The sequence below is a fragment of the Podarcis cretensis genome (genome assembly GCF_951804945.1).
Source record: "Podarcis cretensis genome assembly, chromosome: 11".
Lineage (NCBI taxonomy): Eukaryota > Metazoa > Chordata > Lepidosauria > Squamata > Lacertidae > Podarcis > Podarcis cretensis.
In genome coordinates this window covers 51,712,125-51,737,786 of record NC_137180.1, presented here as the reverse complement: position 1 = coordinate 51,737,786, position 25,662 = coordinate 51,712,125, and the positions used below count along the sequence as shown (strand labels likewise).

Genomic DNA, 25,662 nt, shown 5'->3' with positions numbered 1-25,662 from the left:
CAAAAAGCCCCGAATAAAATTTAAAATATTAACGGATGCAAAAGAGAGAGGGGGGTTTGCCCTGCCAGATTTAAGGTTATATTATGAAGCTGCGGCTTTCTGCTGGATGAAAGATTGGTTACTCCTTGAGAACACTGACGTCCTAGATCTGGAAGGGTATAATAATGTTTTTGGATGGCATGCATATTTGTGGTACGATAAGGTAAAGGTTCATAAAATGTTTAAAAACCATATTGTCAGGAAAGCTATATTTATGGTCTGGACAAAATACAAAGACTTATTGGAAGATAAGACCCCGAGGTGGTTATCACCAGCGGAGGCCAAGGTTCAAAAAAAACCCAATATGGAGGCCGGATGGCCGAAATACTGGGAAATAATAGAAAAAATTGGAGATAATTGGAGGCTGCAGAGCTTTGAAAAATTAAAGAATAGGGTGCAAGACTGGTTTCATTATGCTCAAATTCAAGAGGTTTTTAAGTCAGACAAAAAAATAGGATTCCAGGTGGAAAAATCGAAATTAGAGACAGAACTGTTAGAACCTAAGACCAAGGCGCTTTCGAGAATGTATAACTTGCTGCTTAAATGGAACACCCAGGATGAGATAGTCAAATCAGCCATGATAAAATGGGCTAAGGATATTGGGTACAACATTATGTTAGAAGACTGGGAAAGGTTATGGACCACTGGAATGAAATTCACGGCATGTAATGCCCTGAAGGAAAATATTATGAAAATGATATATAGGTGGTACATGACCCCAGTCAAACTTGCAAAAATATATCATCGGTCTGATAATAAATGTTGGAAATGTAAGGAGGCTGAAGGGACATTCTTTCATCTTTGGTGGACTTGTCCAAAAGTGAAGGCCTTCTGGGAAATGATCTATAATGAGTTAAAAAAGGTGTTTAGATACACCTTCCCTAAGAAACCAGAGGCCTTCCTCCTGGGCATTGTGGACCAAAAGGTGTTAAAGAAGGATAGAACTTTTTTTATGTATGCAACTACAGCAGCAAGAATACTCATTGCAAAATATTGGAAGATACAAGACCTTCCCACGCTGGAAGAGTGGCAGACGCAGTTGATGGACTATATGGAACTGGCGGAAATGACTGGCAGAATCCGAGATCTGGGAGAAGAGACAATGGAAGAGGACTGGAAGAAATTTAAGGACTATTTACAAAAACATTATAAGTTGCATGAATGTTAAGAATCTGCATGACTTGGAAATTTTAGCTCCTGCCATTAGATTAGGAAAATAGAAAGTTAAGTTATAAGTAAGAAAAAGTTGAAATTTAAAGTTATTTTATGTATTATCTTAAGGTATAAATATTTGACAAAAGGTACTTTAAATTTAGAAGTAAAACACTCTGAAAGATATAAATAAGATACGAAACAAGGTAATAATTTGCTGATATGTTTATTGTAAAGAATGCAGGGTGAGGGAGATGTGGGGAAGTCCAGTTAGTAACTTAAAAATGTATTTTGAAAGTTGGATTGTTTTTCTTTCTTTCTTTTTTCTGGTTTGTCCTTCTTTTTCTGTTCTGTAAACTGAAAATGTAATAAAAATTTTAATTAAAAAAAAAAAAAAGAAAGGGTGGAGATCTGTTGGCAAAGAAGACCTGCCCTCAAAGCCATCTTTATTGCAACTGTGGAAAGTTTCGTTGTGAGGGGCTGAAAAGGGGTGTGTTGCGTGGGTGTATCAGGTTGGATCAGAAGAGACCTTGGATCCACAGGATCCCAAGCCCTCCTGTTCCCTTGACATGCCCCCAACAAAGGAGACAAACTGTGCCAGTCGTGGAGCAGGCACAGTTATTTTCCCTCCCCTGGAAACCAGTGGATTGAAGGGCAGAGGGGGAAACCTTCCAGTATGGCCAGCACAAGCCCAGTAGGGTTTAGTAAGTGGTGATTCCTCTACCAAGGACTTTTCCTCCTACCCACTTCTCTGTAAAAAAGGTAAAGGGACCCCTGACCATTGCGCCTAGTTGAGGCTGACTCTGCAGCACTCATCTCGCTTTATTGGCTGAGGGAGCTAGCATACAGCTTCCGGGTCATGTGGCCAGCATGACTAAGCCGCTTCTGGCGAACCAGAGCAGCGCACGGAAATGCCGTTACCTTCCCGCTGGAGCGGTATCTATTTATCTACTTGCACTTTGACGTGCTTTCGAACTGCTAGGTTGGCAGGAGCAGGGACCGAGCAACGGGAACTCACCCCATCGCGGGGATTCGAACTGCCGACCTTCTGATCAGCAAGTCCTAGGCTCTGTGGTTTAACCCACAGCGCCACCCATGTCCCCTCCACTTCTCTGTAGCATTGCTCTATTAAGAATTACATTGGCACAGACCTTAACCCCAGTTAATGCCAGACCAGATTTCCAGTTTAACCAGTGTGGCGATCACACAGGGTCCCCGGATGTTTAACGGTCTGTTGATCCCTGTGCCACCACTGTGCTCACTTCTCTGCTGCCACCAACCCGTTATTCTCGGGTAAAACACTGAGTCCAGACAGCTGTTAAAATTGAACCAAATAAACAAGCTTATTTTACAAACATTAACAAGTTTATGGTTTCTCTGATAATATTCCTGTCAGTTTCTTAACTTTAGTTTCTTTACCGGCCTATACCTTCCTAATACCTTCTGACTGATTATCTCAACTGTTTGGCTGACTCCTCTTAACAAATTCTCTCACTCTCTCACACCAGACTAGCCCAACCCACAGACTTATCCTCTCTGTCTCTTCTAACTCCAGACTGACTTCTCAAACACCCTAACTCTAACTCTTAACTCCTCCCCTTGGGTTCCCATTGGTTAGTCATTTTACAATTAGTTAACCCTTTCCTTATGAACCCAGTATGATGTCACATAGTAGGGCAAACACCACAACCAGTAACCAAATTATTATTAACAGGAATTTGTTCACAGTTGCTGCAGATGGATTTCTTAGTTTGTTAAGGCAAGAGGGGAGGATTTGTGCAGACTGAAAAGGGGGCTGCAGGAGATATCTGCAGCATTATAGCTCGCTATTGATCCCTTAACCTTGTTTAAGAGGGATCCAGCGCTTACAACCGCATGAGCCCAGCAAGCAACATAGAATGCCCTGGAATCACATACCGTATTTTTCGCTCTATAACACGCACCGACCATAACACGCACGTAGTTTTTAGAGGAGGAAAATCCGTAGGCATGCCACCCGTAGGCATTCCCTCTATAACACGCACAGACATTTCCCCTTACTTTTTAGGAGGAAAAAAATGAGTGTTATGGTGCAAAAAATATGTAATTTGCTCAACCAACAGGCTGTTAAAATGTGTTGCATGCTTTCAAATCCAAGAGCTTTCTTCTGTGGGAGTGGACATCTAGCGTCAAGCAAAATAAAATAAGATGGAATAAGGCACGGTGCTCTGAGGTCAATGTAGGTATGTTGACTGTTGATTGGATTATAGTTTATTTGATCCTGCAAGGAGAAGAGGCTAGAAGTTGGATTACATGGCTTTTAAAATAGGGATGGCAAAAGGAAGCACAACAGCTTTGGGTTAGGAGTGTCATCACCTCGGTTTCCGTTTTGATGTACCTTTGTAAGGCAGGCAATATACAAGGCACAATACAAAATTTCATTAAGTGGGCAAGAGTCTATTCAGTTTCAATTTGACTCTTCTTGTAAGTGGGGTCAAGAATATGCTGCGTTATTTCCATGGAACCTTTCTTCAACTTTCTATATATACTGTCGCGCTAGCAAATCCAAGGCAATTTTCTGTCAGATAAGCAAGTTCTAGATCTTATTAAGCTTTAAACATTTCAGGCCGGCAAGTCTGTAGGTTGCTCTGAGGGCCATCAGAACAGAGCAAAGTGAGGTCTGCCTAAGTGAGACGCCAGTAGGACGGTACACACAAGGGAAACTTACCAACAAGCTGGTTTCCAGATTCCCCAATGTGTTGCAAACATAAATGTTTTTCAGGGGAAATGCACTGCGCCTAGATTGTGGAATGGCAAGATGTGCAGAGCCTTTGACTCGGTTGCCTCTGAGTACCCTCACCATCACTGTGGAGTGCATAGGTTGTTTTATTGTATTTTAAATATTTTGTTGGAAACTGTCCAGAGTGGCTGGGGAAACCCAGCCAGATGGGGGGGGGGGTAATAAATAAAAATGATGATGATGATGATGATGCAATGAAGCAGGAGACTTGCCAGCTAGAGGGCAAGAGGTGGTATAAATCTTGGTCTTTGGGGTCAGCCTAATTGCTATGCAATGAGTTTGTGTAACTGACTTCTATACTGCTCATTACGATTTGGAAAATAGTTTTGGTTTGAAAACTTGAACATACTGTTGCACGCCACGCCAGTCTCTGAACGGTGCAGAATTCCAGGCGCTTACCCAGGGTTTATGTTTCCTTTGGAATGAGGGACAATGGAGACTCGTCGTCATCATTGATTTATTAATTGTCTCCTTAACAACTTTGTCAGTGTGATGTACACTAATAATACAGTGGTACCTTGGTTCTCAAACACCTTGGTTCTCAAACACTTTGGTTCTCAAACTCTGAAAACCCGGAAGCAAGTGTTGCAGTTTTTGAACGATTTTTGGAAGCAAACGTCCGGTGCGGTTGTCGGCTATTGTCTCCGGGGCGCCTTGCACCAATCAGAAGCTGCACCTTGGTTTTCGAACATTTCGAAAGTCAAACAGACTTCCGGAACGGATTAAGTTTGGCGCTTTTGTTTTTGCTATTTATTTTATGTTTTTGTTTTCGAGGCTTTTTCGTTTAATTTGTTTTTGTGACTGTGTGGAACCCAGTTCAGCTACTGATTGATTGATTGTGTGACTGCAGAAATGGATATAAGCCCCCCATCCAAACAATGACTATCATCAGTGCAGGGAAGAAAAAAATTAAATTTTCATTTTTATCATCTACAATACTGTCTTACTTATTTTATAGTACGGTACATTGAATATTGCTTTCATTTTATGGATCACTGGTCTCCTTAGATAGTAAAATTCATGTTAAATTGCTGTTTTAGGGGTTGTTTTTAAAAGTCTGGAATGGATTAATTTGTTTTGCATTGCATTCTATGGAAAAGCACACCTTGGTTTTGGAACAGACTTCCGGAATGGATTAAGTTTGAGAACGGAGGTACCACTGTAATTAAAAACTGTTAAAAACACAAAACAGAAAATACATTTAAAACAAAACTAAAACAATACAAAGGCGATACTTGTGATTCCAAAACCACATGCCTTCATAGGACTATGGATAAACAAAGCTCTAATTCTCCCCTTGGATTCCCATCCCAAAGAATCCCTTAATACTGCCAACTAGACTAGAGGCTTCCAAATATTATACTCTGGAGGAACCCAGGAATGACATTTTCTGTCCCTTTGCTATAATTAATAAAGTTATCCCAGCAAAGTACGTAAGCACTTTGCAAGCCGTAGCAGTGTGGTGGGGGGGACTTCATGGTTGATCTGGCTTCCCATTGCTGTGCATCACTGCCAGTTACCGAGAAGGGTAGCAGCAAAGCAGCAAGGATCTTGATGGAAGTGCAGTGGAACCCATCCAATGCTCTCACTGCTGTGCCATCGCCAGAGGTATGAAGAAGCTTTGGCTCCCCAGACGTTGGTGAACTGCAACTCCCATCAGCCCCAGCAATGGCCAGTGGTGATAGTAGTTGTGGTTTCCATCTGGAGAGCCAGTGGTTCCCCAAACTTGCATTGTTGTTGTTGTTGTTGTTGTTTAGTCGTTTAGTCGTGTCCAACTCTTCGTGACCCCATGGACCAGAGCACGCCAGGCACTCCTGTCTTCCACTGCCTCCCACAGTTTAGTCAAACTCATGCTTGTAGCTTCGAGAACACTATCCAACCATCTCGTCCTCTGTCGTTCCCTTCTCCTTGTGCCCTCCATCTTTCCCAATATCAGGGTCTTTTCGAGGGAGTCTTCTCTTCTCATGAGGTGGCCAAAGTATTGGAGTCTCAGCTTCAGGATCTGTCCTTCCAGTGAGCACTCAGGGCTGATTTCCTTCAGAATGGATAGGTTTGATCTTCTTGCAGCCCATCGGACTCTCAAGAGTCTCCTCCAGCACCATAATTCAAAAGCATCAATTCTTTGGCGATCAGCCTTCTTTATGGTCCAGCTCTCATTTCCATACATCACTACTGGGAAAACCATAGCCTTAACCTGCATTACAGCATCTGAAACTCCTACAGGCTGTGAGAAACGGTGTGCAGTCGTACACCCCATCATATGGAAATTAACACTCAGGTCATAGTTGTACCTGCCCTGAGACCTGTGGATATAGGGCGGTATATAAATTATGATGATGGTGGTGATGATGATGTTGATGTAAGAGCCCTGCTACATCAGATGAAAGGTCCATCTCTAGCCCACCATCCTGCTTCCCACAGTTGCCCAAGCTAGCAGATGTCTTCAGAAAGCCAATGAGTGGGGTCTGAAGACCTTAGCTGTCTCCCACTGGTGCCCCACATGGAGTGGTGCTTAGTGTTGTGCTGCCCCTAAAAAATAAAGGTTCCAGATAGCCTTCATGCCTAATGATAGATCCCTCTAATCCTCTTCAATACCGTGTAAAGCTAGTGGCCATCAGCACATCCTCTGGTAGCAAATTCCATAAATTTAAGTGTTACTTAGTTAATTAAACATGTGCTAGCCGTATGTTTAATTTTGATGATAAGTGGACACACACACACACACCCATTTCAGAATTAATCCACAGGAAGAGGGTTGATTGGTTTAATCCACTAGACATCCTAAAACTAATTCACTTTCGCAGATGAATCCGAGATTGGAAAGGCTTTAGAGCCCAGTTTGCGAATGCCCAATGTCTTTGTTGGAAGCTTGTGCCCATTCTAGGCACATCGCCGGGAAAGTGGAAGTGCAGCACACACACACACACCCAGGAAAAAAAAGTGGAGGAAAAGGAGGGTGCAGATTTGCATATACTTTGTATATGCTAATTTAGATGCAATTTTAGAAATAATGGGTGGTCGTCAGCTGAACGTTACTCAGAGTAGACCTGTTGAAATTAATGGACCTAGCTTAGTCATGATCATTAATTTCAGTGGGTTTACTCTGCGAAGAACTTAGTTAAACACCACCCGCTGACTATAATTTAATTAGAAATATAGTATTATTGTGGGAAAGACTGTGACCAGTTGACCTGTCTGCCTGATCTGTCTGCTGTCCAGGTACTAACTGTTGATGGTCAGCTTCAAGGCTCCTTCTCTTCTTTCTTATTATTATCTATCTTTAAACCAGACCTGAATAGCTCTTCAGGTTGAGGACTCCCATCGTGAAGCGGTGTTATTCAACCTCCGGTCCCCAGATGCTGTTGAAATGCAGCTCCCATCATCCTGAATACCGGCTAAGCTAGCTGAGAATGTTGGGAGTTGTAGGCTCCCCCCCCCAAAAAAAAAACAACAACCAACAACTGGGGACCCAAAGGTTGAATTATTATTATTATTATTATTATTATTATTATTATTATTATTATTTATACCCCGCCCCTTTGGCTGGGTTTCCCCAGCTACTCTGGGTGACTTCCAACCAAATATTAAAAACACAATACAACATTAAACATTAAAAACTTCCCTAAACAGGGCTGCCTTCAGATGTCTTTTAAAAGTAAAATACCGGTAGTTGTTTATTTCCTTGACATCTGATGGGAGGGCGTTCCACAGGGTAGGCACCACTACCGAGAAGGCCCTTTGCCTGGTTCCCTGTAATCTCACTTCTTGCAGTGAGGGAACCGCCAGAAGGCCCTCGGCGCTGGACCTCAGTGTCTGGGCAGAACAATGGAGGTGAAGATGCTCCTTCAGGTATACAGGACCGAGGCCTTTTAGGGCTTTAAAGGTTAGCACCAACACTTTGAATTGTGCTCGGAAAACTCTGAATTAGAGTCCCCTGTAGAGTAGAACACATGGCCACCCTAACCCATCCGAACATGGTCAGCATTATTAAAAACATAAAGACATGAGACAAACCTAGATCAAGCCAGTGGCTCGTCTGGTCCATCATCTTGTTTTCACAGAGGCCAACCTGATGTCTGTGGAAAGCCTGGACATGAATAACAACTGCACTCTGCCCACCTGCAATTCCCAGCAGCTGGTTTTCAGACATCTATTGCCTCTGACAATGGAGGTAGAACATAGGCATCGTGGCTAGTAGCCACTGATAGCCTTGTCCTCTTTTAATTTGTCTAATTCTCTCTCAAAGGCATTCAAGTTGGTGGCAGTCACCACCTCCCATAAAAGTGAGTTCCATAGTTTAACTTTGTGCTGCTTACTGGAGGCAGAGAAGGTTATATCCAAGTAAAGAATGACCAAGGCTGCAGACAGCTGGGCTGCCATATGTCTGGAATTTCCTGGACATATCTGTGATTCGTCCATTGAAAATTAATAATAATAATAATAATAATAATAATAATAATAATAATAATAATAATTTATTTTTACCCCACCCATCTGGCTGGGTTTCCCCCAACAAAGATTAAAAATACATTAAAATGTCACACATTAAAAACTTCCCTGAACAGGGCTGCCTTCAAATGTCTTCTAAATGTCAGGTAGTTGTTTATCTCTTTGACATCTGGTGGGAGGGCGTTCCACAGGGCGGGTGCCACTACCGAGAAGGCCCTCTGCCTGGTTCCCTGTAGCTTTGCTTCTCACAATGAGGGAACCGCTAGAAGGCCCTCGGCGCTGGACCTCAGCATCCGGGCAGAACGATGGGGGTGGAGACGCTCCTTCAGATATACTGGGCCGAGGCTGTTTAGGGCTTTAAAGGTCAGCACCAACACTTTGAATTGTGCTCGGAAACGTACTGGGAGCCAATGTAGGTCTTTCAAGACCGGTGTTATGTGGTCTCGGCGACCGCTCCCAGTCACCAGTCTAGCTGCCGCATTCTGGATTAGTTGTAGTTTCCGGGTCACTTTCAAAGGTAGCCCCACATACTGCGCATTGCAGTGGTCCAAGCGGGCGATAACTAGAGCATGCACCACTCTGGCGAGACAGTCCGCAGGCAGGTAGGGTCTCAGCCTGCATACCAGGTGGAGCTGGTAGACAGCTGCCCTGGATACAGAATTGACCTGCGCCTCCATGGACAGCTGTGAGTCCAAAATGACTCCCAGGCTGTGCACCTGCTCCTTCAGGGGCACAGTTACCCCATTCAGGACCAGGGAGTCCTCCACACCAGCCCGCCCCCTGTCCCCCAAGAACAGTACTTCTGTCTTGTCAGGATTCAACCTCAATCCATTAGCCACCATCCATCCTCCAAGCGCCTCCAGGCACTCACACAGGACCTTCACCGCCTTCACTGGTTCTGATTTGAAAGATAGGTAGAGCTGGGTATCATCTGCATATTGATGGACACTCAGTCCAAACCCCCTGATGATCTCTGGGCAGAAGTTTCATAACCTGGTTAAAATGTCAGGGACAACCTGGGCACACGGAAGCCCATATCGGAAGTGTTGATTTATTGGCAATTTTCCTTTTTTTTAAAAAAAAAAAAAAAAGAAGCTTTAAAATGTCATTTTATTTGGAGATTTTATAAAAAAAATTTAAAAAGCTTTTGTGTCCAGATTTTCACTTTTTGAAATATGGCAACCCTAAGCCCAAGTGTGCTTCCACTTACATCCTAGGCAGTTGTGCATTATAGATCTTACGGAGCTTGTTTCTCCAAAGATAGTGTAAAGTGTTCTAAAATCTAAAGGAAGGATGACAGAACTCATTCTGATGAAGTGTCTCCTTGTTGACTGCCGTTGTGGTTGCCAGTTATGCTAATACTTTGGTGAAATTTTAGGAAATGGATGCAGGGTCAGTGTGGGGGTTGTGAGGAGATTTGACAAAGGGCATCAGAGATGGCGATAAGGGCCCATTTCGGCCAATACTGTATCTTCCAAGGTACAATAGAGGAATGAGCTTCTACCTTCACATCTAACCCAAACCCTTGGGCACCAAGGGGATATCTGAGAACACTATGATGTTTGCACAGGATGGCATTTGCCAGGAAAACTAGTTGATATGATATAAGTGTGCTACAGACCTTAATTAATCTATTAATCATAGCATCTGAGAGGGAAGCGTGTGACTAAATAAGGTCTCAGAACAAGATGAGGTTCCATATCAAGTTATGGGCTGTACATAATAGACGGTTGGTACATTGGCATATTGATGGTTTCTAGTGATACACCAGATTAATAACCCTCTACAGGATCAACCTGAAACAGGAGGGGGGGGGTTTAGATACACCTGGATATTAGATAGGGTGTGATATGTTAATTGGATAGGTGTGTGGCAGTTAAGTAATGTACAATCAATAGTCAGCGTTCCTTAAGTATGGTTAATAGGTTTATAAGTTCAGGCATACTCATATTGTTAAGGATATTATGTACTTCTTAGCTTAATGTACTTGGTTGATTAAGCATTAAGAATGAGGACTCAACCAGGCCACATTCACACCATGCATTTAAAGTACTTCAAACAGTTGTTGCTTGGCCCCATAGAATTCTGGGAGCCGTAGTTCACTAAGGGTGCTGAGAGTTGATAGTAGACCCGTTCGCCTTCCAGAGCTACAATTCCCAGAGTTCCCTGGGAAGAGGGGTTGGTTTTCAAACCACTCTTGAGAATTGTAGCTTTGGGATGGAAGTGGAGAATGAACTTCCACTTTGGGGGTCTTCTTGGCCTGGAGTTTTCCCCAATGTGGTGTCTATCAACATCATAGTATTCTCAGATACCCCCTTGGTGCCTGTCAGGGCCCCCTGCCGCTCCCAATTATTTTTAATGAGGTTTCTTGGTTGGGGGGCTGTTCGTTTGTTTTATCTGTGTTTCATTTGTTTGGTGGGCATGCAGATGTTTTGCCTAGTGTTTGGAAAGGAGGCTCTGAGCATCACCAGTTTTTCTTCTATGAACTAGGTATTTTGTAGTGCCCTCAGCAGTTCCTTAGATTTCCAAATGCGCCCTCAGGCTCAGATAGGTGGGGTGGTGGCTCCTGCTGTAGTTTTTCTCTTTTGATTCAGTCTGTGGAGAAGAACTTCCTTGTTTGTTTTGAAGGAACTTCCTGCTTCACTATGAAATTATTTTTTTGAAATCTTGCCTGGTAGACAAGTAGTAGTAATAATAATAATAATAATAATAATAATAATAATAATAATAATAAATTTATTTATACCCCGCCCTTCCCGGTTCATAAAACCGAGCTCAAGGCAGCTAACAACAAATTTAAAACACTTAATTGATGCAACAAAAACAGCATAAAATACAGTATAAAACGTGGATAACAATAAATTCAGAATTCAAAAATCAATTTAGGGGGGAAATCCATCCAATAAACATTAGATGATCACCAGGGCTAGCTGGCTAAATTAGTCCTATTTGGGCCAGCGAGGAGACCAGGGAAGAATTAGCTGTGGGATCCCAGAGCGGGTAGTCTTCATAAAAAAGGGGAGGGGGAGGGAAGGAAGGGGAATAACAGATCAGGCTAAGTTCAAATTGAAAGCCTGGCAGAACAGCTCTGTCTTATAGGCCCTGCGGAAGGAAGTTAAATCCTGCAGGGCCCTGTTCTGATGGGACAGAGCATTCCACCAGGTTGGAGCCATCACTGAGAAGGCCCTGGCCCTGGTGGAGGATAATCTAACTTCCCTAGAGCCCAGGACCTCTAAACTATGATTATTCATGGACCTGAAGCCCCTTTTCATGTGCCTCCTCTATGAGGGGTTCTCTTTGTGGAATGCTTTCCCCAGGGAGACTTGTCTGGCTCCTTTAGGTGCCAGGAAAAAACATTCCTCTGCCTTTTAAACTGTGGTAGGGTATTGTTTTTGTTTGTTACTGTATTATGTGTTTTTATGTTCTTATATTGTAAACAGCCCTGTGATCCTCAGATGAAAGGCAGTATAGAAATTTAATAAATAAAAGCAAAAGCAGCAAAGACCTACTTTCTTATTCCCTTTCTGACTCGGGATTAATTTCATGCCACAAAACAAATTCTCAGTAGGTGAATATTACTATTTTAATTACCCCACTAATACAAATAAATGAGTGAAATGAATGCCTTTTATTTCACAAAACATTTAGACCACTTGATTTTAAGGAGAGAGAGAAACCCTCGAAGTGGTTCTGTTACGTGCAATGGGAATTCAAGGAGAACGCAAATTAAATCACTCTGAAAGAAGCTATTGGAGTAGCCCAAATCATTTCTCTGTGCATGTGCACAGAAAATAGTAGATCTAGCTGAAAGGAAACACATGGAGATCTGCATTGATTACGGCAATGCATCCCTAATTATAATTATTATATAAGTGTTGTGTAATCAAGAAGGTTCTATAATCGTAGAGGGGAGGGTGACTGTGAGGAGACATGCCTCTGTCTATCCTGAAGGGCGCCTGTATTCATGAATCTGCCATTACACTACTTACTGCCTGATAGTCGTAGGGAGGGTAAGTTAATGTAGGCCCAGATCATGCGATCTATTTTCAGGATGGGGGGGGTGCTGATATTGACTGTGCAATTTGGGTATGTGTGCATTGGATTTTATAAGCATGCACAGAAGCCTGTGGGGCGAGGAGCTAGAATAATGGAGAGTATTGTGTGAACCAAACCCAAATGTACTCTGTTCTTGGTGTAAATCAGGAGCGGGGGATCTTTGGTCCTCCTAGCACTGTTGGACTTCAACTCCCATCAACCCCAGCATAGAAAATGGCCAAGGATCATGGGAGTTGCAATCTTAGCAACTTCTGGAGGGCCAGTAGCTCTGTGTCCCTGTTGTAAATATTAGTATTATTCCCTGCCCTTCTTCAAATGACAGGTTAAAATTAAAATATAGTATTAAAAACAAAAGCAGACCACGAAGCGAAATGGAATAATCCTCAGTAGTATCACCCCTGTTATGCTGAAACAAATCGGTTGGAAGCTGCCTCCTGAATAAATATAGTATGGAGACAATCTGATCTTTACAGGGAGGGAATTCCATAGCCAGGGTGTCACCACTGAGAAGGCCCTTCTTTTGATGAAAGATGCCATATTCCCTGCGGGCGCCACAAGCAGTTCAAAAAAACAGGTTGGCTGGAATGGAGGAAGGTGCTCCTTCTATTACATAATTGTGAAATTAGCCCCTTCCTTCCCATTTCCTCAAGGCAAAGATAACAATTCAACATAAGAAGGAAGACCCATCATGTTCATGAAATGCATGTTCTTTTATTGTTCTAGGCGAGAAATTCTTCAGCATGTTGACGTGATCAAAAATTTCTCCTTGACGAAGAATATGGTTCGGATTGGGCAGCTGATGCATTATGATTACTCCAGCCACAAATATGTCTTCTCCATTAGCAACAGCTTCCGCTTGCTGCTTCCAGATGTCTCTCCTATTCAGAACAAGCACTACAATATTTGTGCTGTCGTCGGAAACAGCGGCATCCTTGTGGGAAGTCAGTGCGGGCAAGAAATAGATAAATACGATTTTGTTTTCCGTTGCAATTTTGCCCCGACTGAGGCATTCCAGAAGGATGTCGGGAGGAAAACCAATCTCACCACCTTCAACCCCAGCATTCTGGAGAAGTACTACAACAACCTGTTGACCATTCAAGATCGAAATAACTTTTTCCTAAGCCTGAAGAAGCTCGACGGCGCCATTCTCTGGATCCCAGCCTTTTTCTTCCATACTTCAGCAACCATTACAAGAACATTGGTTGACTTCTTTATCGAGCATCGTGGGCAGCTAAAAGTCCAGCTGGCTTGGCCAGGAAATATCATGCAACATCTCAACAGGTGCATTTAACTCACCTCTTGATGCTGTTGTTTGCTTTCGTTGTGGTTTGCAGCGCAGTTGAGGAGCAGCAGTCAAGAACTGAGGAGTTTTTAAGAGAGGCAGTGGGTTCTTTATAAATGTGTTCATAATAATAATAATAGTAATAATAATAATTTATTATTTATACCCCGCCCATTTGGCTGGGCTTCCCCAGCCACTCTGGGCGGCTTCCAAAAAAATATTAAAATACTGTAATACATCAAATATTAAAAGCTTCCCTAAACAGGGCTGCATTCAGATGTCTTCTAAAAGTCTGGTAGTTGTTGTTCTCTTTGACATCTGGTGGGAGGGCATTCCACAGGGAGGGCGCCACTACTGAGAAGGCCCTCTGCCTGGTTTCCTGTAACTTGGCTTCTCGCAGCGAGGGAACCGCCAGAAGGCCCTCGGTGCTGGACCTCAGTGTCCGGGCAGAATGATTGGGGTGGAGATGCTCTTTCAAGTATACTGGACCGAGGCCGTTTAGGGCTTTAAAGGTCAGCACCAACACTTTGAATTGTGCTCGGAAACGTACTGGGAGCCAATGTAGGTCTTTCAAGACCGGTGTTATGTGGTCTCGGCGACCGCTCCCAGTCACCAGTCTAGCTGCCGCATTCTGGATTAGTTGTAGTTTCCGGGTCACTTTCAAAGGTACTGGGAGCCAATGTAGGTCTTTCAAGACCAGGGTTATGTGGTCTCGGCGGCCACTCTCATCATCGTGTCACCAGTCTAGCTGCTGTGTTCTGGATTAGTTGTAGTTTCCAGGTCACCTTCAAAGGTAGCCCCACGTAGAGCACATTGCAGTAGTCCAAGCAGGAGATAACTAGAGCATGCACCACTCTGGTGAGGCAGTCCGCAGGCAGATAGGGTCTCAGCTTGTGTACCAGATGGAGCTGGTAAACAACTGCCCTGAACACAGATTTGACCTGTGCCTCCATGGACAGCTGTGAGTCCAAACTGACTCCCAGGCTGCGCACCTGGTCCTTCAGGGGCACAGTTACCCCATTCAGGACCAGGGAATCCGCCACACCTGCCCGCCTCCTGCCCCCAAAAACAGTACTTCTGTCTTGCCAGGATTCAACCTCAATCTGTTAGCCACCATCCATCCTCCAACTGCCTCCAGACACTCACACAGGACCTTCACCGCCTTCACTGGTTCTGATTTGAAAGAGAGGTAGATTAAATTTGTAGCCTACTTTTCTTTCGCAAAAAAAATAACAAAGAAGAAATCATGATACAGTGGCCCAGTAACTATGTAATGCTAAGCCAAGCCATTACTTACAGTAGCACAAGTAAACATGGAGGTTGCTGGAGAGCAGATCAAGGGCACTTTGATCCTCTGGTCTTGCTGCTACCCAGAGCTAAGCCATGGTTTGGCTTATTGCTCTGTGCAAACCCTGGCTTGTAGCTTATCTCCCCCCACCAAACCATGAATGGTAAACCCAAGAACAAACCTTGGTTACAGATTGTGGTTTACCTCGAGTTTGACAAACCATGAGCCCAGGTTCGGGTGTAGCACTAAGACAAACCATGACTTAACCCCTGTGGTAGGGGCAGCTGCCATCTTTGCTCCTGGAAGCCGTACATTTGCTCATTCACACTCAACATTTGTGAACAATTATATCTAAGCAAATTCTTATTAAGATAAGATTGTCAGGTCTTTGGCGGTTTAGGTTGCTGGGTAAATGAACAAGGTCCACAAACTCTCGGGAGCTATGGGTGGTGTGAGTAGAGAAGTGTAGAGTACATAGAAATTGCCACCAGGAGCTACAAAAACATATCTAAACAAGATGGGGGGAAAGACAACCAGACTCAGGATCAGGAATAGCCAGAGTGCAGCTGGGGCAGAGAGGAATCTACAGATCTTTAGATGTTGCTGAACTACAACATCTTTCATCCCTGTCCATTGGCTACACTGGCTGAAGCTGATGGGTGTTGGAATCCAGCAACCTCTATCAGGCCACAAGCACCCCATCCCAGATCTAGAGGGAAGCTTCTCCATGTACACTGAGCTCCCCCAGAAGCTAAGACTTGACCATTCTTTACAGTATCGGCGAATGATCATCGGGGGAACATAGGAAAGCTGCCTCACTCCAAGGCATCCAGATGCTGTCATTATCAGTCAAAACAGAAGTCTAGATAGCCACGTTGGCCCATGAGAAATATTCCCTCTTGGGGCAGCCCCTTAATTGGGCCAACCACAATATCACAGAATACTGAACAAGCTCTTATATTGTCGAGATTCATCAGGCTAAGTGGGAAACAGAGCAGTCGTGTGGCTTATATCGAAGCCATGAAGTCTGCATCTGGCTGCAGTTTTAATATGGAACATATTAAAGTAGCCAGCACTGGGTAGTGTGCTTTAAGTTGCTGTGCATATATCAGGGTTGCCCCAAAAGGTGAAGGAAGGCCCTTAAGCTTACCAGTAAAGGAATCTTTGAAAAGAAGCCCAGAAGACAAGAGCTATCAGTACATGACGGCCTTGGTTGGCCAAGGTTTCCATTTAGTACTGGCACACATGTCATCGTTCTGCGAACTTCTTTTCAAACACTCTCTTAAGTTTTGTGCAGTTCAGATGCAAATGTATGGGCAGAGTTTGAGTTCCTGACAGAGCAGTCCTTGTGATCTGAAACACATGGAGCTATAATAAAGATTTCCTTTGCCCCAGGTGTCAGCTGAGTCTCTCCCCTTTGGAGGGGAGGATATGTTGTTCATTTAAGGTGCTCTTCCCCCTGTTTTTCTTGTGCCATAGATATCACGTTGCACCAAGTGCTTGCTAGGAACAAGAAGTACAGCAGCAGCTGACTTCTCATCTCTGAAAAGATGAGAACAGTCAAGAACAGCTAGTCCTTTCGTCTTTTCAGAGATGAGATTCATCACTAGAGCACTCACTAAAGCAGGCATAGGCAAACTCGGCCCTCCAGATGTTTTGGGACTACAACTCCCATCATCCCTACCTAACAGGACCAGTGGTCAGGGGTGATGGGAGTTGTAGTCCCAAAAACATCTGGAGAGCTGAGTTTGTCTATGCCTTAACAAAAGCTTGCACATTGTTTTTTGATGTCGTGGTTGGCCTAGTAAAGGTGTTGCTCTAAAAGGGATTTCAAAATGACATTATTATGCATTTCCATTCAATATAATCCGTTTCCCATGTCATGCTTTCTTTTTATTTCGCAGGTATTGGAAAAACAAGCACTTGGCACCCAAACGGCTCAGTACAGGTATTCTCATGTATACGCTGGCATCTGCAATTTGTGACGAAATCCACCTATATGGGTTCTGGCCTTTTGGATTTAATCCGAACAACCGGGAAGACCTTCCGTACCATTACTATGATAAAAAGGGAACAAAGTTTACGACCAAGTGGCAAGAGTCCCACCAGCTCCCTGCCGAATTCCAGCAACTCTTTCGAATTCACGGCGAAGGTCTCGCAAAGCTGACTTTGTCCCAGTGTGCCTAAGGATTTAACACTTGAAGTGCCAAATGATTGTCGTTGTTTTTTAAGTAAAAAAAAAAAAAAGTGCCCAAAATGAATTCACCGTTTTTTTCAAAACAGAATTCTAAATGGAAAAAAAAAAAAGAATTTATGGGCAGGGATTTCCTTTGATTCAGAGATGCTCTGAAAGCACCCTTTGATTGCCATCTTTTCAAGCATTGGAGGGCGTCTTTAGCATATTCAGCAATGCAGAAGGATTTATTCTATTTGTGCAGTAGGAAAGTCAAAGCTGTTTACAGCAGAAAGTTTTGCATTTCTGGTTATGCTGCCAAGATGGCTCTCTTTAAAGTATTTTCATAGTCACGTATTTTTCACATTCCGCAATATGTCTCAAAACGTTGAATGTTTAAACACCTGTGTTTGCTTCTTAAGATTCTTGGCTTGTTTTCTTGGCTAACTTGCACAACTCCTCTTAGTAGCTGAAAAACAGTTTGAGGACCGCTCCTGAATGTTCTGACCGAATGACCATTTGCACCAGTATTAACTCCTTTAAGGTCAATGGGAATATATCACTGTAAGTGGCCATTGCATTATTCCAAAGAACTTTCGTTAGCATAACAAGCCCAATGGGGAATGAAATATACTTTCCATGCAGGCATGCAGAGATGGTCCATTGGATACCCAAGGGATGCATTGGCCCTTGTCACAATCTTTTGTGGACTCCTATTTCCATCCCACTCAAGCTTGTCCCAACCACTATGGCTAGGTAGAGAAGCTCTGGACAGGGCCAGGCAGTCTCTGACTTGACCTGTGCTGCTCCCAGCATTAAACGAAACACTTCTCGCTTTTGCACAGTGTGCTTCTCGAGTGAGAGAGACTTAGCAAATGCCCTTTGTAAAGTAAGAGTATGCCACCAGAAGTCTCTGTGGCAGTACAGAAACTTCTGTAGCACCCAGTCATATCTCAAAGGGCATCTGTGAAAGCAAGAATTGCCACATCACGTCCTAGGCCAATTTATTCAACCAAGGGGGCTTCAGAACCAACCAACCAAGGAGGTCGCAGCCTCTTCCCAGCCAAAGGGCGCAGGCATGACACCATAGGAGTTCATTCATCAAAGAACTCGGTCTGGGACAGTCTGGCCCCTGAGGCTGAAGATATTGTCTGCAACTGCTCTACAGTTTTGAATAGACCACGAACGCAATGCTAAAATGCTAGGCTGTGTTGAGACTAGTTAGAAAAGCTACAGACGAGTTTGAGTCATTCGGTTTTTGCCATAGTTTCTGATGAGTTTGAAGTTCTTGGATCAGGGATGAGAAAGCTCTGTTGCTGTCAACATGGTGCCCTGCCATGTCCCCTCCTGGTCTTCACAGGGGGTGCAGCGCAGTGGCGACACCTCACCTTGTGCCCCAGAATGTCCCCATCCCTGCTGTAAATTGAGAGGATTCATGACAGCTCTAGACGAAGGTCTCCATCTCTCCTCGTCTAATATCGCCCAAGTATTTGTTCTGACATGACTAATGGAAGAATGCCATTGTTTTCACACCAGGACTGGGAATGGTTTTTTTTTTTTTTTTTTTAATTTCCCGCTAGAAATCTACTTCCCTTCTAAATGTCACTGTTGCTCTAAGCCACTGCTTTCTGGAAGTTTAAACCTCAAGCTACATCATTTGGCATTTTTGGCATTGTCCCTTAGGGTCGAAGCAGTTACTTAACTTTCTGTTGTTTACAGTTGGTAGTTATGTCAAAACTGGCACCTGTAGGAGTTTCAACTCTGTTTGACTGCCTCTTTGCGAAGACATTACTCCCCAGATTTTGCAGTGTGGAAAATTCCTTAGCTAGACTCAATTATTAAACAGTTTTAAATTACCTTTTAAAAAACTGTCCCGGTTTAGTCAAGCAGCAAGGGTGTTTTTTTGTTTGTTTTTAAAACAAACCTTAACACAAGCATTCATTAAAAGTACCGTCATAAAACAGGCACGCACACACCCCTCCTTTGTTCTCATGCAGAAGATAATTCCTCTTTTAAAAGAGACAAACATACAACAACAGCAAAAACGATGGTTTTGCTTCAAAATTATTTTGCCCATCTGAAGATTTTTGCAGATTTAAAGCAATAGATTGATCAGAGTAGTCAACTAAAATATGTATGATTAATCAAGCATGGGTTTTTTTGCGGGGGGGGAATGGGATGGACCATCTTTCAAGTCCTTCCACTTTCCAAAATTTAAGTCTCAGAAACAATTAAACTTGCAACGTATACCATAATCCTGCAGAATTTGCTTTTTCAAAAGGAAATAAATAAATAGTGATTTCAGCTTCGTTGAGTGTGCCATGAGCTTTGCTAAAGACTTCAAAGGATCCGATCTTTAAGATCCTCTACTGAAATAACCCATTGACATTAATGGTCTATCACTGGAGCACCTTGGGGATCAAAGCTATTCAGCCTATATTTCAATATAATCTTGATTGTTTGTTTTAACCTCAAGCTTTGATATTATTGATGTATGGTTCAAAAGCTTCATTGGTGTTAGCTGAGCTGGTTCAGATGGCCATATCCTGTCCTTAAACACATGCTTCTTCTCTTCCCCTCCACAAAAAATGTATAGGAACTGATTTGCACTTCCATTATTCCACCATGATATTCCACTGAAGAAGACCCTGCACTTAACATATGTTTACCGGTGATATCATTGACATCAGTAACCGTTTGCCATTGTGTGCTGTATTAGAGGCTGATAGTGGAAGAACAGTGCGACAAAAAGTAGTAGCCTGATCCTATATTTGATACATGTGTACTTGGGGAGACGCAGATTAAATGTGGGAGATGAAATGGAAGCCTCCTAACTTGCCATTTTTCCAGATGGGACCCTGAGGATAGTAAGCTCCTAAACAGAGCCTATCTCATTGTGTTAGTTACCCTACATTGCTAAGGTTTTTGTTTTGTTTTGTTGTGGTTTTTAAATACATGTTAATGCAAGATAACCTATAGCGGTCCAGGCATTTGGGGACTTCCAAGCTAAGCCCTAAATTAAGAACTTGCTCAGAAGCCAGCCTGGTTATTCTATTTGAATTATAATTGTCATCCTTGACGACAATTCAGGGAAGGCATTCAATGAACGTTTGAACAGCACTGATCTCTAATTATTGATATGTTGTTGCATTAATAGGGACATAGTAATAGGGCTTATGTTATCCACAGACTAATGTGCTTTGTGAGTATCTCTCTTTCTCTCTTTTGTCAATTGATAGTTGACGACGGTAAGAAATTGCACTGACCACTTATGTGCTCCTTATTGTATAGCTACCGTTATTACCAAGTCACAAAGTTGGTCATCAATCCAGCTAAGATGAATTGCTGGGTGTAATGGCCTGCAGTCTTCGAACCTCTTTAACAGGAGCAATCCACTGACCGCAGTAGAAATCCACCCGAGAAAACATTGTGCAGGTTAACGCTTATGGCTCTGTTAAAAGAGAGGAGAGAAAGAGATCCAAGAAAGAAAACAAATTATTCAGACATTAGTAATTGGAATTCAGAAAGGTATTGACAACGAAAGGGTCATATCATAGTCATTGATTTTCATGTGGAATTCGCCATTGATATTTCATAACCTCATTGAATATTTCAGAGCCATAGAGTCCATCAGGGAGTCCAACTTCAAAATCAACAGCTCAATATCATCCAAAGCAAATTACTTTTTTTGACGTATCAATACTCTTGGTTTCAGGGCAGAAGTCTCTCCTTAAAGCAAAGTGTATGATTCACGACCATGTATTTCCTATATGCTGCTTTAATCCTGCTTTTGAAAACTGGTGTGATCCTACAGTTGTTGGCCAAAACTGTAAATAGCTTTTATTTTTCTGCTGGCATCAGTTGAAAGGACTTCCACTGTGTTTGTCCAAAGCAACCCCATTGCCGAGCCCAAGAGAGGCTGTTCAACAATCGTATAAATGCTTGAGTACCATCAGTCCTAGAATGGTATGTAACAGTCATGCAACATAGATTTTTAAATGAGTTGTGAATTCTAGGGTGACACAACTCCTTGAGTAGCATGGCTTCTAGAGTAGCGTGGGTCCTTGACTAAGAGATTCAAGAGATAGATAGACGCAGCAGAAATGTATATATAGGGCAGGACTTAAATAAGATGTCTATCGAAACAAACAAACTTTAATCCAATTATTCTAGGACCTCTTTTCACCACTGTACCAAGTGATCTGTTCTGGGCATGAGTGTTCTGGTATGTGCACACAGCTTTCCCGCCTGGAAGGTTACGCAATTCATTTTAGTGGAAGGAACCAGCTAAGCCATGTAGCTTGGCTCCCTTCATTGAAATTAATGGCGGGGCACATTCCATGTGCACAAGAGGTCCATGTGTGCATCTTGGCAGACAGTAGACATTTAGACTGGGGTGCTTGACATCTTTGCTGTTCTTCACAGCATCGTGCATGAAGACCTACCTTGCGTTCACTGATATTAAATGAGAAACTTGCACTGCCTGTGGTGGAAGGAAGCTCACATCCAAACGTATGTGTTCAAGGTGCATGCGTATTCCATTGTCCACGTCTGTAACATGCCTTCATTCTCACCTGCAGAAGACCCGCAATGGCATCAAAGAGATATGCATGTGCAAACACTCCGAATGGCAGTCCCCAGTGCATGGGGACTGTACCCCATGCTGGTACACACTGCTGTATACAACATGTGTTGTTAAGCTCTTGATTTGATTAGGCATCGGTAGATAGGCCTTGGTCAAAATAATCAAAACTACCTGTGAGCATCTGATGACTGGGCTGGCGATTGAAACACACAATATTTCCAGACTGGAAATCCAGCTCAAATCTATGTACTCTGGCTTACATGATCGTCCATTGTCAGTTGGTCTATATAAAATATAGGCATTCAGAAGGGAGATTGAGATCTACTAGTAGATCTATGAGTGACTGGCAGTAGATCATCAAAGATTTCTGATTCCCTAATTTCATGGACTTATGGCCAGGTGTGTACTTCTTAGCATCCATCCATTTAAAATGGGCCTGCACAACTTTTGATAGAGGGAGCCAAAGGCAGACAGTTGTCCAAGCATGGTCAAAGCATAGGAGGTCCAAGGAAGATGGAGGGGAAAAACTTACCTGGAGCTGCACAGCCAGGGGGAGGGGGCTCCTGATAGACCATAATATGGTGAGTATGTTGATTGCAGGCCCAATCAGATACCAACAGGTTGTCTGCTCCCATTTCTTTCCTTTAAGCATCCAAAATCTCCAAAAAGCCAAGAATAGGAAATGTGAATGGAGGTTGCAAGCAGAGGACAGGATCCTGTAAATAAGTGTGAACTACTCTAAGGAGCTTGCTGTTCCTTGCTGAGTGGCATCATCTTTACACAGAAATCGCATTTTTCAGAAGTTCTGCCATGGTCATCAAAACCAACCATTTGTTCTTAAATAGCCATATTAGAAAGTCTTTATTTTTCAGGTAGCAAATGTACACTAGAGTCAGGATTTAATCTCAGGTGAAATGGTGTGGAAAGCTGCACAATGTTTCAAAACGTTTGGCATGGGGGAGGAAAAAACCTGGAGGTTGTCCTAGTGAAGTCAGTGGAGATTTCACTGGTGGGGGAACCAGTCAACAAGCAAGCGCCATTAAATGAATGAAGCGTTGCCCTGCTACACAACTTAATTCATTTTTGATGGAGGAGTTGTTCCCAATAGCTTGTCTAGAACTCGGTTCAGCTCCAGGATAATAAGTATTAAAGATGTATGAAACAGGGCCACACCTCTGAGATTGGAATGTGATCTGTACAATGTAATGTACATGTAAATATTTTGTCTGACTTGTTCATTGCCAGCTAGTTCATCCAGCCAAAATTAAGATGTTTCAACCTTACCAGTTTCAGTGGGAGCATCAGAAACCTCCTCTGAAATCAAAGAGGCTTAAAGGTTGGATCCAGTTTGGTTGGATTGTACACCTTGGTGTGTGTATTTTCTTTTCTTTATTGTTTCCTTGTAGATGAATTCTGCATAGTTATTGTGATTGAAAATTATTGGGGGTGGGGAGCGGGAGATTTGCAACGATTCCTTTTGAATATTTCAACAATGTTATTGTCGGGTGTGGATGTGCCTGCCACATTGACTCATGTGCCAAAACATGATATTGAATGCATTGTTTTTAAATAAAATGTTTTATTGTGCACTGGAAACCCCCAGGCCTTCTCTATCTCTTTGTCCTCGCCTGACTTTGTAGGATCTGTTAGTTGTTCTGGATGCTCTGCAGATGTTCACATCAACATTGTTGTTGTTTTGTTTAGTCGTTTAGTCTTGACCAACTCTTCATGACCCCATGGACCAGAGCACACCAGGCACTCCTGTCTTCCACTGCCTCCCGCAGTTTGGTCAAACTCATGCTGGTAGCTTCGAGAACACTGGCCAACCATCTCATCCTCTGTCGTCCCCTTCTCCTTGTGCCCTCCATCTTTCCCAATATCAACATAGCAAAGCAGAATACTCTAGCTCAACAGTGTATAAATGCAACAGCCTAATCATGAGAACTTGCATATTTATGTAAAAGTTGCCCAAAAATTGGATGTTCCCTTCTTTCTTATTTATTTATTTAAATAAGTAAGTAATCTCCATTTTTATTACTTTGTGACCATGGTTTCAAATTTCCGTTAAGTACCACCATAACAGTTCAATGTATGATACAGATATCAACCGAGAACCCATCAGGAAATAAAAAAAAACCTATATAGAAGAGAAGAAGAGTTTTGGGTTTGATATCCCACTTTATCACTACCCTAAGGAGTCTCAAAGCAGCTAACAATCTCCTTTCCCTTCCTCTCCCACAACAAACACTCTGTGAGAGACTTCAGAGAAGTGGCTGAGAGACTTCAGAGAAGTGTGACTAGCCCAAGGTCACCCAGCAGCTGCATGTGGAGGAGCGGGGAATCGAACCCAGTTCACCATATTACGAGTCCACCGCTCTTAACCACTACACCACACAATGGCTCATGAGTGAGTTTGGAGTTGCCTAGCTTAGATTCCTTTCCCCTATTTGACAGAGAGGTGGCCCTGATATATGAGTCTGCTTGCCCTGTTTTGTGCTCTTGCCTTTCAAATAATAATAATTTATTTTATTTATTTATTTATTTATTTATTTATTTATTTATTTATACATACCCCAGCCACTCTGGGTGGCTCCCAAAAGAATATTAACAAACATTAAAAACTTACCCACTCTTCGCCACAAGTTCCTAGGACAGGTTACAATAAAAAACTCTAAAATTATAAAACAAATAAAGCAGTTTTTTTTAGGGGGAGAATGGTGCCAGTACTCACCATGAAGATGTTGCAGTTAGTGCCATATTTTTAACATTTGAGTACCCCCAGAAAAAAGCACTGGTTGCAACCACAAAACAAGTGTGGGGGGAGGGGATTACAAGTATAGAAACAATTCTGTCCAGTGCTATTTTTCTCGAAAAAGAGGTGCCGGAACTCACCACGAACTTCTTCCTTGTTGTATTAGAACAACTATGGCGCCCACCTGAGAGCACTGGGGCTGGGGGGGGGGGGAGCCCTGATTATGTCACACCCTTACAGCAGCCATTTTGTGCTATAACACAGACTCCCCCGCCACAGCAGCCATCTTCTAGCAGGCAACCACGGTGGTGTGCAGGCCAAAAAAAATATCAGTGGCTCTGGTTAGGTCTTGCTGGCTACTTTTGAGAGAAGTGGTGCTGTTATTAAGACTTGGCACCATTGGTCTGGGTGCTCTCCCATGCCATACTATCTCATATCACAAAAGCACAATCAGTTATAGTATATCCTGAAAGTATCTGCACCACATAGCAAGCATTTTTATTTAAATATTTCTACTCCAGCATTCCAAAATTGTGTAAGCAGATTATATATATATATAAACTGTAAGACAGAGCTATTCCACCTGGCCTTTAATTTGAATTCAGCCTGATCCTTTATTCCCCTTCTCCTCCCCTTTTATGAATAGACCCCTCCTCCCCTTTTATGAAAAGACCCGGCTCTGAGACCCCACAGCTAATTCTCCCCTGGCCTCGTCGCTGGCCCAAATAGGACTAATTCAGCCAGGAAGCCCTGGTGACTATCTGATGCTTATTAGATGGATTTCCCCCAAATTGATTTCTGAACTTTGAATTTTATTGTTATTCATGTTTTTATACTGTATTTTATGCTGCTTCTACTATTAAGTGTTTTAAATTTGTTGTTCACAGCCCTGAGCCCGGTTTTCTGAACCAGGAAGGGCGGGGTATAAATTAAAAATTATTATTATTATTATTATTATTATTATTATTATTATTATTATCCCTCAAATATTCCACAATCCAATTTCCAAGAGGCCAATCCAAAATCAATGTAATCAATGTAAGCAATCGGCTTCACACATTTTCACCCCATCTTCTGCAGGTGCTTCCTCATAGCCTGGGTAGATGA

General features: G+C 42.8%; 1 protein-coding gene across 1 annotated transcript in view; it reads left to right on the top strand.

Annotated features, from left to right (window-relative positions):
• The window catches only part of ST8SIA3 (ST8 alpha-N-acetyl-neuraminide alpha-2,8-sialyltransferase 3), a 39,573-nt gene extending 20,704 nt beyond the window's left edge, over positions 1 to 18,869 (top strand). Inside the window, exons 4-5 of the mRNA XM_079995007.1 lie at positions 13,199 to 13,756; positions 16,950 to 18,869. Of these exons, the coding sequence (XP_079851133.1) occupies positions 13,199 to 13,756; positions 16,950 to 17,232 (841 nt within the window). The 3' untranslated portion in view covers positions 17,233 to 18,869. The remainder of the gene's footprint in view (positions 1 to 13,198; positions 13,757 to 16,949) is intronic.
• The last annotated feature ends 6,793 nt before the right edge of the window (positions 18,870 to 25,662 follow it).